At 37.3% G+C, this 15,077-nt stretch overlaps 1 protein-coding gene and 1 long non-coding RNA gene across 5 annotated transcripts in view; one reads left to right on the forward strand and one right to left on the reverse strand.

The window, feature by feature from the left end:
• LOC102165168 (uncharacterized) overlaps positions 1-5,738 on the forward strand; it is a 102,261-nt gene extending 96,523 nt beyond the window's left edge. For all 3 annotated transcript variants that reach the window (XR_014837157.1, XR_014837156.1, XR_014837154.1), the window contains 2 exons: positions 2,356-2,536; positions 4,280-5,738. This is a non-coding gene — a long non-coding RNA (uncharacterized LOC102165168). The remainder of the gene's footprint in view (positions 1-2,355; positions 2,537-4,279) is intronic.
• The window catches only part of BBOX1 (gamma-butyrobetaine hydroxylase 1), a 67,683-nt gene that overhangs the window by 2,777 nt on the left and 49,829 nt on the right, over positions 1-15,077 (reverse strand). For both annotated transcript variants that reach the window (XM_021083235.2, XM_021083236.2), the window contains exons 5-6: positions 11,469-11,574; positions 6,018-6,214 (exon numbers count right to left, since the gene is read on the reverse strand). In XM_021083235.2, the coding sequence (XP_020938894.1) occupies positions 6,018-6,214; positions 11,469-11,574 (303 nt within the window). The remainder of the gene's footprint in view (positions 1-6,017; positions 6,215-11,468; positions 11,575-15,077) is intronic.

The raw sequence follows: 15,077 nt of genomic DNA on the forward strand, positions 1-15,077 counted from the left end.
TTTGGAGGCTACCAAGGTCTTTTTAGTAACTTGAGAGATACTAATATTGTGATCTCTATATTCTTTCTTAGAACAGGAATCATGATCATGACAATGTAACATAATACAGTTTTCAATGTAAGAAATGATAGCATTATTTCTAAATTTAAGTTTGGTGGTTATAACAGGCAAGGCATGAGCATTGTCTAGACACAAAGACAAGAGAAAAAAATTAGCTTATTTATCCAGTTCTAAAACATAAAATAACTACCATTTCTTGATGTGGAAATAGGGGGGATGGATAAAAACTGAAGGTGGGCAAGAATGGTACAAAGTGCTGAGAATTAAATATTCCTAGGTCAGCTTAGGAGGTGGTAATGTGAGCCAACAATTGAATGAATCCAGGCCCAATGGGTCAAACCGAACATAACTGTCACATGTATCAGGGCTTGGTGATACTGATTTGGGGTCTAGATTATACTTAGCTGGCCAGTCACACACAGTGAACCATTATCCTCAGTTAGGTTATGGGAGGAAGGAAGCACTTACTTCTGATATACAAGTTATGACTGATCTGAGTCCCTTGTATTGTGTCTCAAATTATTAATCTTTTGGAGTTCCCATTGTGGCTCAGTGGTTAATGAACCTGACTAGTATCCATGAAGGCATGGATTTGATCCCTGGCCTTGCTCAGTGGGTTAAGGATCTGGTGTTGCAGTGAGCTGTGGTGTAGGCTGCAGACTTGGCTCGGATCCTGCATTGCTGTGGCTGTGATGTAGGCCAGCAAAAGGAAGGTCCTGATGCAGGATTATATACTAAGAAAGTATAAAAAGCCCTCAAAGATGAGGAATAACCAGCTATGTATTAACTATGCATGAAGGACAAGCACACAAACATAAACCAGCAACATGGTGACTGAAAACTACAAAGCAAAACATCATCAATGATGCCAAAGAAGAACCCATTGCAAAGACTGCAGGCTCATCTTCTACAACCCAGGTGGATGCTGCAGATACTCCTTGTTCATTAAAATATTATATCCCATTGAAATATGGGATGCAGATTTGTTGGGAGAATTCCCTATGGTCTTGCCCACCACATCACATTTTATGATTACCTATGAGAAAAAAATTATTTCAGTTTTTAAAAACATCTTGACTCTTGCAAATCAATTATGTTCCCTCCCTGCTCTGATCTTTAGAAACTCAGAGCTGAAATTAAAATCTGTAACCAGTAAATGTGTTGGATTATGAAAATTACAGCTAGCTAAAATTTATTCTGCTCTTTCTGAGCCAGGCACTGTGATGGGGCTGTCTGCATTTTATCTCTCTAATTTCCGCTGCAATTGTACAGGTAGGGATTAACACTCCTCCCTTTGGTGGCTTAATAAGCATAAGTCACTTGATCAAGAATGCATAGATAACAAGAGAAGTTGTATTCATGTGACTGAATCAGGAGGATTCACTGCTACAGATTAACCTATTATTTTTGTTTATTTTTATTGTACTGCATTATACTTAACTCTCTCAGCAGCCTCCAAGATCTTTTTTGTATTAGATAGGATATAAGCATCTTAAAAGAGTTAAAAGATTTAACCACAAGGAAAATTAAATTAACCCAAACACTCAGGGGACTAAGGCCCTTGATTAACTGAAAACTTTGTTTCATCTCCTGTTGTTAAAAATACATTATAAAGAGAATTAATGTTAACCACTTACTATTCTCTAGGGCTATCCCTGAGATCTCGATCATGGCCAAATTCTGGAATTTTATTGCAAAAAAATAACAAAGCCAAATTATGATTCAGATGATAGATATCCAGTTAATCTCACTCAGCTAAGTTTTTCTCTGTTTTTGTTTTTTTGCCTCTGTTCACTAGCTTTGCAGAAACTGCAGTCATGTTGTGTCCCAACAAAATTGTAATTCATCATGGGTTTTGAAGGCAACTTTTACATTGTTCAAACTGTCATGTTAAATCTTGGAATCTCAAGAGTTATTTCTTTTCTTTCTCACTTTGATGACTGACCTCTCGGAGAATGTTATTCTGAATGAGGATTTTTTTTTTTTTTTTTTGGCTTTTTGCTATTTCTTGGGCCGCTCCTGCGGCATATGGAGATTCCCAGGCTAGGGGTCGAATCGGAGCTGTAGCCACCGGCCTACACCAGAGCCACAGCAACGCGGGATCCGAGCCGTGTCTGCAACCTACACCACAGCTCACGGCAACGCCGGATCGTTAACCCACTGAGCAAGGGCAGGGACCGAACCCGCAACCTCATGGTTCCTAGTCGGATTCGTTAACCACTGCGCCACGACGGGAACTCCAGGATTTATTTTTAATGCCTGTCTTTCTCTCACATCTTTCTACCAATTTGTCAGGAAAATATGCTGTTTTGATATGAAAAATAGATCCCCAAGCGGACTCTTCTCCATACTGTCACTATCACCACCTAGACCACTCATGTTTAAGGTGCCCTCACCTCTGACCTGCAGTCCTGAAGCAGCTTCCAGGCTGGCCCTCCTGTTCCTGCCCTTGCTCTTCTACACTGTATTCAGCACGGTATGCATGTAGCCAGGGTGATTCACTTAAAATAGAATTCTATATAGAAATAGATGTCTCTCTTTTGGTCACTCTCAGTCTTTCACTATTTCTATATAGAAATAGATGTCTCTCTTTTGGTCACTCTCAGTCTTTCACTGAGAGTGAAAGGTGGGAGTTCTGCTGTAGCTCAGCTCATAATGAACTCGATTAGTATCCATGAGGATGCAGGTTCGATCCCTGGTCTCATTCAATGGGTTAAGGATCCAGCATTGCCATGAGCTGGGGTGTAGATGGCAGACGTGACTAGGATCCTGAGTTGCTGTGGCTATGACGTAGCCCAGCACCTGCAGCTCTGATTTAACCCCTAGCCAAGGAACTTCCATTTGCTGAAGGTGTGGCTCTAAAACTATTAGACAAATGCAAATAAAAACTAAAATGAGGTACCACCTCACACCAGTCAGAGTGACCATCATTAACAAGTCCACAAGTAACAAATGCTGGAGAGGTTGTGGAGAAAAGGGAACCCTCCTACACTGTTGGGAATGTAAATTGGTACAACCACTATGGAGAACAGTATGGAGGTACCTCAGAAAATTAAATATAGAACTACCATATGACTCATCAATCCCACTCTTGGGCATATGTCCGGACAAAATTTTTCTATTTCCTTGAAAAAGATACATGTACCCCTATGTTCACTGCAGCACTAGTCACAATAGCCAAGACATGGAAACAACCTAAATGTCCATTAACAGATGAATGGATTAAGAAGATGTGGTATATATATACAATGGTATACTACTCAGCCATAAAATGAACAGAATAATGCCATTTGCAACAACATGGATGGAACTAGAGACTCTCTCTCTCTCATTTTTCTTCAGTGTGAAACCCCAGTATCTTTATGCCTCAGAGAACAGCATGTTTACAGTGCCTAAAACAGCTTTCTTGTTTGTAGCCAGTCATTTAATCAGGGCTATAGCTTCATCCTTTTTTTTTTTTAATTTCCCCAATACATTTTTTTTTTCCCTACTATACAGCATGGTGACCCAGTTACACATTCATGTATACATTCTTTTTTCTCACATTGTCAGGCTCCATCATAAGTGACTAGACATAGTTCTCAGTGCTACACAGCAGGATCTCATTGTTAATCCATTCCAAAGGCAATAGTCTGCATCCATTAACCCCAAGATCCCAATCCATCCCACTCCCTCCCCCTTGGTAACCACAAGTCTGTTCTCCAATTCCATGTGTTTCTTTTCTGTGGAAAGGTTCATTTGTGCCGTATATTAGATTTCAGATATAAGTGATATCATATGGTATTTGTCTTTCTCTTTCTGACTTCAGAAAAAAAGTGAAAGGCAATGGCTTCTTAACAATGGCTAACATGGCTCTATATGAACATAACAATCATCTGACCTCCTCTCCTAACACTGCTCCACGCCTGCCTCATAGCTGTCCCTTGAACACACCAGGCATCTTAGGGTCATCCTAGGACCTTTCCTCCAGCAGTTTCTGGAAACCGCTTATCTTCTGGACAAACGCCCTCATTCTTTTAAGTTTTTGCTCAAATATCACCTATTTGGTACAGCTTATCCACACTATTTAATGATACAAACTTCATCCTCCCTAAGTCTTTGGCTCTACAGATTATCCTATCCTGCCTTACTATTGCTTTTTTCTTAAGCACTTAAAATGTTTTAACATTCATTGCAATTTAGTCATTTATTTTAAAATTCCTAATTCTCCCCTATCCAGAAACTAAGATACACAAGGACAGGAATCTCGTTTGTCCACTGATGTTCGAACACCAAGAAGAATGACTGGCCTCAATAAATGCTTGTTGAAGAATAAATGAAGATCATACGTGTATATAAGCATGCTGAATTAGTATACTGGGAATATGAAATGTGTTTATTTTCAGATTGTTTATTTCTCCTAAAAGAATACAAACACAGTTCTAAAATTGGAAACATCTCCAAATCCATTAACTGAATCAGATTAAATAAAAGATGCCCCAGAAATGCAATGTAGGATAATTCTCAAATAAGAGAATAAATGTATGGCCTTTATAGACACTTGAAAAATTATTATGAAATAATGTTAAGTGAAAGAAGAATATAAAATATTCTGTTTAGGGAACATAAGATATTTTTGGCATCAATCTGGGGAGACATTCCTGTTTCATTCTTAGCCCTGCGGTTCAGATGAGACCGACCTTACTCTGAAGATGAACATACAATCCAGGGTTGGCAAGTCAGAATTCTCTGACTTCCTGGCCATGGGGATTGCTTCAAGGGTAGGCTTGGACAGTAAGTCTACATCTTTGCTGTAGGGAAATAAGTGCTTTCTGTATGCTGTGATTGCCAGCTCCAAGAATCATGAAAGCTTGGAGCTTCTACTGATTATCTTTGAAAATGTGCCAACACAGAGGATATGTTGGCTAAGAGGTGGAAGGAAAAAAAAGATCAATATCAGATGACATTTTGAATCTCTTGGATCTACCTAATTTGAGTTATATTCTTTCATTTCTGAAAGGGTTTTGACTAGCACAATCACCTGATTAGAACTATGCAAACTTATTCTTTACAAAATGAACTATACATGAACTCTAGGTTATTTTTATTATATTAATAACAGATTTCATGGAATTTGTCAAAGAATTTTTTATGGTAAAAAGGTTCTTTTTTTCTCTTTCATTTGAAATTGGATTAAACAGTTAATAAAAAATAAAGCTCTGGAGTTAATTGGAGAATTCTGTTGTTTAAGCTTTAGGTTGATTAAGATTTTACTGTCAAGTCTTTTATTGCTGTGAGAAATTTGTAAACAGAGATTATCATAGTGAGTGAAGTAAGTCAAAGACAAATATCATATATCACTTATAAGTAGAATCTAATAAAATGATACGGAAGAACTTATTTATAAAACAGAAACAAACTTACCAATTTCAAACAAATCTATGGTTACTATAGGTGAAACTGTTGGTCAGGGAGAGAAAAACTGGGAGGGTGGGAATAACATACATACTACTGTATAAAATAGATGATTAACAAGAACCTACTGTATAACACAGGAAAATCTACCCAATAGTTTATAATAACCTATATGGGAAAAAAGAATGATATATTTATATTTACAATGGATTCACTTTGTTGTATAACTGAAACTAATACAACATTGTAAGTTTATATACTCTAATAAATTTTGGTGTGTGTGTGTGTGTGTGTCCTTTGTCTTTTTAGGGCCGTGCCCATGACATATAGAGATTCCCAGGCTAGGGGTCGAATTGGAACTGTAGGTGCTGGCCTATGCCACAGCCACAGCCACGCCAGATCCGAGCCACGTCTGTGACCTACACCATAGCAATGCAGGATCCTAAACCCACTGAGTGAGGCCAGGGATTGAACCTGTGTCATCATGGATGCTAGTCAGATTCATATCTGCTGAGCCATGACAGGAACTCCTAAACTTTTTTAAAAAAGAAAAGAGTACCTACTCTATAATTTTGTGTTTGGATTGGACGGAGAAATCACAATAATCCACTCCAATGTCTGTAAAGTCTACAAAGGTGGAGGATAGAATCTGGAATGCCTGAGGATTTTTTTCCTTGAGCTTTCGGCACACATTAAATCCATCTACGATTTCTGAATCACCCCCAGTGACTGTTTGCTTTATACAGTGCAGAAACTGAACCTGTAAAAAAGAAACAGAGAAGTATGTTTTCAAATGGTATGCACTTACATTTTTTTTACATTTTGTTAAAGATTCATAAAGGTAATAGTATTAAAATCAGCAAAACTTTTATATCTCTTGTGTCAACAGAGAAGGAGGGTAGGAAGGAAAAGTTGCTTGTAATCCATATTTTATAGTTCAAACATTGTTACAATTAAAAAAAGGTCATAGGCAGATAATGTAAACAAAAGGCACAGATCATAAGAGCAGTAGGGAGTGATCATTTCATGTTGGCTTTGCAGAGGAGGTGGGATTAATTTGGGCAAAGGAGGATAGATAAGATTTTGGATACCTCGTATAGTATGGAGAGAGCAAATCTGGTGGCAGTGTTGATGGGTATGCAAAAATGCACACTTCACTGGATATCAGAAAGTTTTTGGCTGCAGTAGAGGGTCAAACTGGGAATAGAGATTCAGTCAGAAAAGCAATTTGAGATCTCATCATGGAGGGTCTTGAATATCAGATGAAAGATACTGGACTTTCTTGTGCACAGAGGGGGATAGTTAAAGACTTTTGAGTGTGGAAGTAATGCAGTCAAGACCAAGTTGCAAGTTTTTAATCCAGTGGTGTTATCAAGAGATACATTTTTTTAAAGCAGGGAACTCGTAAGAGAGTAACTATTTGAAAGTTTAATTCAGTAGTTTAGGTGTAATAATAAGGGAATGAAGTAGGATGGGGCTATGAGGATGAATAAACCCAATGAATAAACATTGGAAATAAAAAACCAAAAGGATAGTAAGTGTCTGTTACTTTTACAAAGATTCAGGGATGATGTTTAACATTATTTCATTTTGGAAAACTAAATGTAGCCCTATTTTAAACAATATTCTTTTGAATGGAGTTCATTTGTTTTCCTTGGTTATGTGACTCCTTTTGGTATTCAGCCTGGGTGGGTGTTTTTGAATACCTAAATTTAGGCCATGATTTTATGCTTAAGGAAGCTAACACTGTTCAGCTGTGAAAACTTCATTCTTATTGAGTGATATAAAAAGAAAAACCAATGTCTGATAGTTCTTGTCAAAAGGAAGAGTCAAATATGATCAAATGCTCAGAGCAGGGGGGTATCACTTTAAGTGGGAAAATATCCATTTGGCTTGGTTATCTTCATAGATGATGGATAAAGCAATGCTATCCATTAGAACTTTCTGTGATCCTGGAAATGTTCTTCCATGCTGCCCAATATAGCAGTCTCCTAGTCCCATATGTCTGCTGTGCACTTGAAATGTGGTTAGTGTGACTGAGGCAAAGAATTTTAAACTTTACTTAATCAGTTTAAATTAGAAGTTAAACAGTCATAGGTGACTAGTGACTACTATTATAGCCTAGGGCAGATCTAGAACATAAATCTTTCCTTCTCCCCAAACCACACGAAATTTCTTAATACTTAAAATCTTATATATACGTGTTCTTAAATTATGGTGGTTTCTGCACATTTATTAATTCCTCATACCACTTAGAATTCTTTTTCTTAGTATACTTTCACTTCAATCCCTAGAGTTTTTCCACTCAGAGGAAAAACTGGCCATCTGCTAAGAACTCTGCTAATATATGGTGAACCTGGGACTATTTGCTTCAAAATTCTCATACAGCAAGCTCCTTTCTTAGGGAGGGAGAAGTCCCTTTATTGTACTCTTATTAATTCAGTATTGTGTGGTATGTGTGTATATATATGTTTTATGAACTTAAACTTCCATTTCAAGTTGATGATACCCTATTTTCTGATATTGGGAGAAAACTGATCTAAATGAACAATGATTCAGTCTTTAAACCGATGCCCTTTTTTTAAGCTTAAAAAATATGTGCATAAGCTGACCAAGTCATTGTAGAAAATCATCTCATCACCAGGGCAAGGAGGGGTGAAGCAGCGTGCTTCAAAAGAGACGAAATGGAAATATCAACCTCAAATCTCCCAAAATCCAACAAGGCAAAGTAATAGCATAACTTTGTATTGGGAGAATCCACATGTTCTTTAAATCCTTTTAGACTTTGCCATAATGAAGTCACAGAATATTTCAAATATAAATCTTTTAAAAAGGTCCACTGATGTCTTTTACATATGGTAAGGCCGATGATCTTTTGTATATTTACATTTTAATGCAATCTTATAAAAGAAAAAAGACAATACAGCCAAACAACACCTTCATCACAAATTCAGAAGATAAATAACTGTGTATAAACTCCAATTTTATATCATGTAAGTCATTCAGAACTAAAAATATTTTCTTTCTGAATGTTACTTTGTGGCAGCATGTGAATTTTGGCCCAAAGACAGTGAAGGGAACATCTGTATTTCATTAAAGATGTCTTTCTCATGCTGCATGTGATTGAAATTGATCAAATTCACCTCTCAACAGGTAACTCATTATCCAGATAATTTCATCTGTACTGAAAAGAACATTTATTTGTTACAAAAGAGCTCAAACTATGGATCAAAAACCCCTGAATCATTCAAAGTGGAAACTTGAACAATTGCAAAAGAAGATGCCTACATTTCTTTAAAAATTTTTTTTAATTTCCCCAATACATTATTTTTTCTACATTTTTTTTTCCCTACTGTACAGCATGGTGACCCAGTTACACACACGTATACATTCTTTTTTCTCACATTATCATGCTCCACCAAAGTGACTAGACATAGTTCCCAGTGCTATACAGTAGGATCTCATCACTAATCTGTTTTCTTTTTGCTTTTTGCTTTTCTGGGCCGCACCTGTGGCATACAGACATTCCCAGTCTGTGGTTGAATTGGGGCTACAGTTGCTGGCCTGCACCATAGCCACAGCCACAGCCACGCAGGATCCGCGCTGTCTCTGCGACCTACACCACAGCTCACAGCAACACCAGATCCTTAACCCACTGAGTGAGGCCAGGGATCAAACTCACATCCTCATGGATATCAGTTGGATTCGTTTCTGCTGTGCCACAAAGGGAACTTCCTGGGTGCCTACATTTTAGTCAGTCATTCACTAGAACCTAGACTTTTCCAGAATCATCTTTTATTTAAAAATCTCTTATCAGGTCTTTTAGTGTTGGATATTTCATTTGCTGATGGAGATTGGAACAACTTTGTGGCATTTCTTTGCCTCTTTTCGACATTTATTTGCTATAACATGCAAGATGTTGTGTTAAGTCTTGAAATATATGTAAGTATAAGATTCAAGTTCTGTATTCAAGAGTTTATAATGTATGACAGTGTCTATAAAGAATCAATGTGTTATCGATATTATGGTAATTAGAAAGTCCAATTCAAGATTAGAATGGTGATGGAAAAACTAAATGGAGGCCTGGTTTCAAGTTCAGGTTCCTTATGAATCAGATGCCATCCTGTGACAATATTTAATCATGCTGGGCACCATTTCTTCATTTAACAGAAAAAAAGCATGAGTACTCCTGTTCACCTGAAAGGAATGCTAAGAGGGGTCAAATAAAGTACTAAGTAAAAATGCTTTTAAAGAATATAAAATGCAAGAAAAAAGAATATAAGATGCTATGAAAATGTCAAGCTTTATACTACACTTCAGGAAGATTTATGAAGTCATTTAACCCCTTTTACTTAGGCTTTCAATTTTCACCTAGAAACAAAACCTAAACTCAGATAATTAAAAAAAAAAACAGATAATTAAAAAATTCAAAGAGAATATTTAGTTTTCTAGTCTAATTTTAAAAACTGTACTCAATTCTACTTCTCCAACCTGTTTTTTGCAGATGAACTGAGCTGATTCAGTTGGCTTTTAACTCCCAGGGGTTTAGAAAATTTCTGGACCGCATATAAAACAAATCACATTGTGTGTCTTCTCCTTAATCCCACTCAAAAAAGTGATGACTGGGGGTCATTTAGTTCAAAGAAGTCATGCGGTGTTTTACAATCAAGGAAATAATTTGAAACATGTGAAGTCAAACATTAGCCTTAGCTTAGTCAATACAGGTGAGGACAATGGGTCACAAAGGCAGAGAAAATATGTTCAGTCAATATTACAAAAAAAAAAGATGAACTTTGATTTTCCTCCATTTCACCTTCATTAGCTAGAGAATTTCCCCCAATGTCCACTTTCATTTACTTTTGAAGATATAGATGTCTCTGTGGTTATTTCATTTAGTCCCATTTAGCTCTAAAAATGGGAACAAATTTTCTTTTCAAAGGTAGTTTCCTGACCATTTATTTCTTGGTTTAGCCAAATGATGCTATTGTAAAAATGTAGGTGGCTTAGTAAAATGGTAATTTAGTAACATGGTGGTGGAGGAGGATCGCCCCAGAAAATCTGGAGCATTTAGGGCTCCATGGTGAACATCTCACATCAATGAAGAATCTGATAGATGGGAGACTAGATGGTTTCCAACAACAGCCAAAGTTAGTCTGCCTCTTGCATCCATAATCCTTTGTAGAGTATCTTTGCAGTTTCTCCTATGGTAGGTGGCCTCTATTTCCTCACCTCTTGGATATGGGCTAAACTTAGGACCTGCTTTGATCAATAAAACCTGGCAGAGATGACACTGTGCTGATTGCTAGCCTAAGTCTCAGGATGTCTTGCATGTTTTGGCTTGCTCCCTAGAATCTCTGCCATCTGCCATGTGCGTAAGCCTGGGCTAGCTGAAGGTGGGGGTTCTGGAAGCGGATGATAGATCAGATGGAGCAGAGACAAGCCATCTCAGCCACCACTTAGGTCAACCAGTCCCTTCCAGACTCAGCAGCAACAGAACTACACAACTGAACACAGCCCAAGTCGTAAAAACATGAGCTAAGTCAGTGGCTGTTCTTTTAAGCTATGGAGTGTTGTTTTTTTTTTTTTTTAATTTTTTTTGGCAATAACTAACTGATATGAATGATGGCCATGCGACTTTGTAGGAAAAACTCTACATTATGTTTCCTGGTTTCATTTTCTCTTACAACTCTCTTAAGAATGGGAAATGTGTGAAAAGACCTCAGGATGTTCTGCTGTGAGAAAATGTCTTGGCAAAGCAAAAAGTGCCAAGAGTTATTGCCAGGGAGAAATGAAGAAATGTTAAAAAAAAAAAATACATGAAAATCTTCTATCCCTTGGGCATGTGAGGCTATTCAGGATTTAGGTACAGAGATTTTGTGAGTTTGGGCTATGTTTGGAGAAAGGCCTATATAAGACAAATGAGCTAGTGAAACATATAATCTTCTAGACTCAAAGTATAGGAGAATGTTGCTCCTTGGCCTGCCTTGTGGAAAATATGCTGAGGCTCACCTTACCCCAGGTGGATGATGGAGGGCTGGGTAATCAGTGTGAAAGCTTAGCTTCCCAGTGGTGTAAGCCACATTGTTTGCATCGATTTTGTCTTGCACTTGCCAAGTATGTCTGCAGAATACAAGAAACACATGTTTAAATGGGCTGTCATTTAGCCAGGGGAAATGTGTTAGAATGAACTTGAGACATGGGGAAAATGGAAACTTCATTTTATGAAATAATTACCATAACGGAAAAGAGCCTGACCTTTCTTTCTCCAAAGCAACCCCTTCAGAATCAGCATCTCCTCATTTCTCTTTTCCTCTCCAAAAAGAGTACATTTATACCCTAGTTTCTCCTACAGAGTTTATAAAGAGGTGTATAGGGGATTATAAGTTAGTATGTTGGTTTTGTTTTGTTTTTTTACTTTTATTTGCATTTATTTTTTGTGGAATTTATTCCCGGAACATAAGTCTTTGTTTCGTCTGGGATCCCTTTTCCTTCTGTGCAACTTCTTCTTCAGGTTTAGGAACAATCTACTCTTTTTCAGTAAGGATCATTTCAGTATGGCAGGGAGAACTTATATAAGGGTTGATCCAAGCTCTAAGTCCTATTGCGCATTTTGGGGGCTTTGTTCACCTGGAAATGCTCCATGACCAGAGGATCTACATCCAAGCCCTTAAGTTTAGCATTACTCTCTGCATTTTTGAGCATGTGCAATAAAAATTCAGCCCTCTTTTTGGGCCACCTACCCTGTATCCAGCCCCACTGTTTGGCCTGGGCGTACCTACCTACCCCAACAACTGTAATGATGGAATGGCACTCACTGCTTCTGTAAAGTGACTTCCTTCAGATGCTTGGTGGCTTTTCGGATAGGCATACCCTTAATGGCACAATCCTTTCTCTCTTCTCTAGAGTACCCACAACTTCTGTATTTATCATTTTTGGGGGCATTTCTTTATATTTTTAATTCAGGGTTGTGCATCCTTAGACACTGTGTTTAATCTTACCCACTAAAAACAACTGTTATGTCTTTTAAGTCTCTTAATCTATACACTTCTTTTCCAGCCTGTTCTTACAATTTATTGTTTGAAGCACTTAGGGATTTTGACCTATAGATAATCCTCACAGTCTGGACATTGTTGATTGTATACTCATGGTGTAGTTCAACCCATTTCCCTCTCCTCTGTACTTCTGGGAAATTGGCAGCTAAATGCAGAGACATGGGCAGACAATTTTCTTTCTTCAGCAAAACTATAGATGTCAATATATACTTTTATTACAAGACACAGAATATCTAGGTATCTTTCTTCTTATGATACCTGTACTCGTTCATGCTCAAGTGTTAGCGTTAGGCCTAATTAGTGTTAGGCCCACTAATTTATTGTGGATTTCTAATAGCGAAATAGCAAATTAATACTACTTTTTAAATTTATCATTCGGAACACTAAAAAAATGTGCTTTTTAAAAAGGAGATCCTCATTTACTATTTTGTTACCCCATATAAAAACTTACCTGGGGTAATGAGATAAATGCTTGATTCCTTCCTTTATTTACCATTTTGGAATGTAATAGATTAGTTTTCTATTACTCAAAGATAAGTAATTCATTTTTTAAAAAAACCATTATTGATAAACATGTACTAAAATTGAATAGAGGTAATGGTTTCACAGCATTGCCAATGTACCAAATGACACAGAATCATCATAATTTAAAATGGTTAATTTTATATCAATTTTACTCCCTATTGTCAAAAAATAGCTTGACTTAAGCATTAAAAAATTAATCAAAAAATAATTTAAGATTACTTGCAACTCTGTGGCAAGAAAAGTACCCATTATTCAGATTTTGTAAGGCTTTTCCCTTGGAATATTGAGATAATGGATAATTGCAAGGAAGCTGTGTCTCAAAATAAATCAAAGCTGGATTGAAAAAATGTCACTATATATGCATGCCATTTTATTGCTGTTACAATGTCTACTTATTAATTTGTATTCATATTTATCAAATCATTTTCAATAATTATACATTGAACACCTATTTCAGATACTGTTTTATCATTAGAAATTCAGCAAGGAACACCCTCAGCCAGACCTGGCCCAGTGTCCACCCAGGAAAGGATGCTCTCAGGTCCCCAAGACACGCTGCACTCATTTTCTTCCATAGCTTCTTTAGATTTCCATTTTTGACAGATTTTTGATGACAATCATCAGCACTGGGGGCTGTGAAAGCAGAATGGGTTTTGTAGACTGGCCACCCAGGAGCCAGAGATGTTGTTTCTAAATGTGCTTTTGTCCCATAGTGTGGACCCCACTGTGGCTTTAAATTTTTATTTTTAATTAAGATAAAAATTTAGGGAGTTCCCTGGTGGCTCAGTGGGTTACAGATCCAGCATTGGCCCTGCTGTGGCCTGGGTTGCTACTGTAGCACAGGTTCAATCCCTGACCTGAGGAACTTCCACATGCTGTGGGGCACAGCAAAAAATAAGTAAATAAATCATGATACAAAACATAAAAAAGAAAAGAAAAAGAAATATAACAGGGGACAAAAAGGACAAACAAGTAATTACCAAATCTAATCTCAGATAGAGATAAGTGCCACAAGGAAAATTTTCAAAACAAGGTAAGGAGATAAGAAGTGGAGGCCAGGAGAATATCATGGCAGAAAGGATTCTTTGGGAAGTGCTTAGAAAGAGCAGAATTTTTTCATAGAAACCTGAATAAAATAAGAGAAGGAAAAATGTGAATTTCTGGGAGATATATTTTAGGTAGAGGAATCTGAAATGAAAAGGTAGTGTTTCTTCACCATTCTTTGGGATCGAGGATGAAATTAGCTATTTTGCACTGTTTTTTTCCTCATTTAAATTTGGGGTGGAAAGCCTGGTATACTTTTCTTTAAAGATTAAAGAGCCATCCACATGTGACCATGAATTGGAAAGAGACCTAGTGAAAGAAGAGGATATATAAAGCTTGCTGCAACTCATTTCAAGTATGAGTCAGGCAATCCATTATATTGTCAATGACTGTAGCCAAGAAATACATGTTCTCTGTGAAGTTCATGTCACTCCATGACCCAGACATAATACAGAATCAGACTATTGTCAACATCAGCATTCTGAGAATAATTAACATGTAAGAAGGGATTCAAGTACCAAAAAAGTAATTTCATCAAGTTGTGGAAGGTATAATGTCTTCTAAGAAGATGATGCTGTTGATACTGTCAGGGAGAAATGACTTTATTTAGATTTTCTTTCCAAGAGTGACGATGGCTTTGCATTGATCCATCTACATCTCTTTCTTGGTTCCTCCTATGATCAAGGGTAAATGAACTGAGATTTGCTGTGGCCAAGAGCTAACTTAGACTCAAGGTGCAAGCTTTAACCAGGGAACAGATCTTTTCTTTGCACTAACTGCCTTCTACAGGAGTGGGCTTGTGACTTGGCTTCTTCAGAGCAGTTCTCCAGCTTTCTAAGCTAATTGACAGGGGATGATAAACATTTCTTATTCCTAAAGTGTCTTAGGCACAGTATGGGATATATAGCCTAAAAGTCGATGCTCACACATAATGATAAATCCCAGGAAAGGAATCTGCCAGTTCCAGTCATAAAACATTCTCCTAATCATTACAGCGTTAAG

This window comes from Sus scrofa, chromosome 2 (genome assembly GCF_054392235.1).
Source record: "Sus scrofa isolate SSC_HxYL_T2T_F1_AM1 chromosome 2, Sscrofa_HxYL_maternal_Yorkshire_Landrace_v2.0, whole genome shotgun sequence".
NCBI classification, from domain to species: domain Eukaryota; kingdom Metazoa; phylum Chordata; class Mammalia; order Artiodactyla; family Suidae; genus Sus; species Sus scrofa.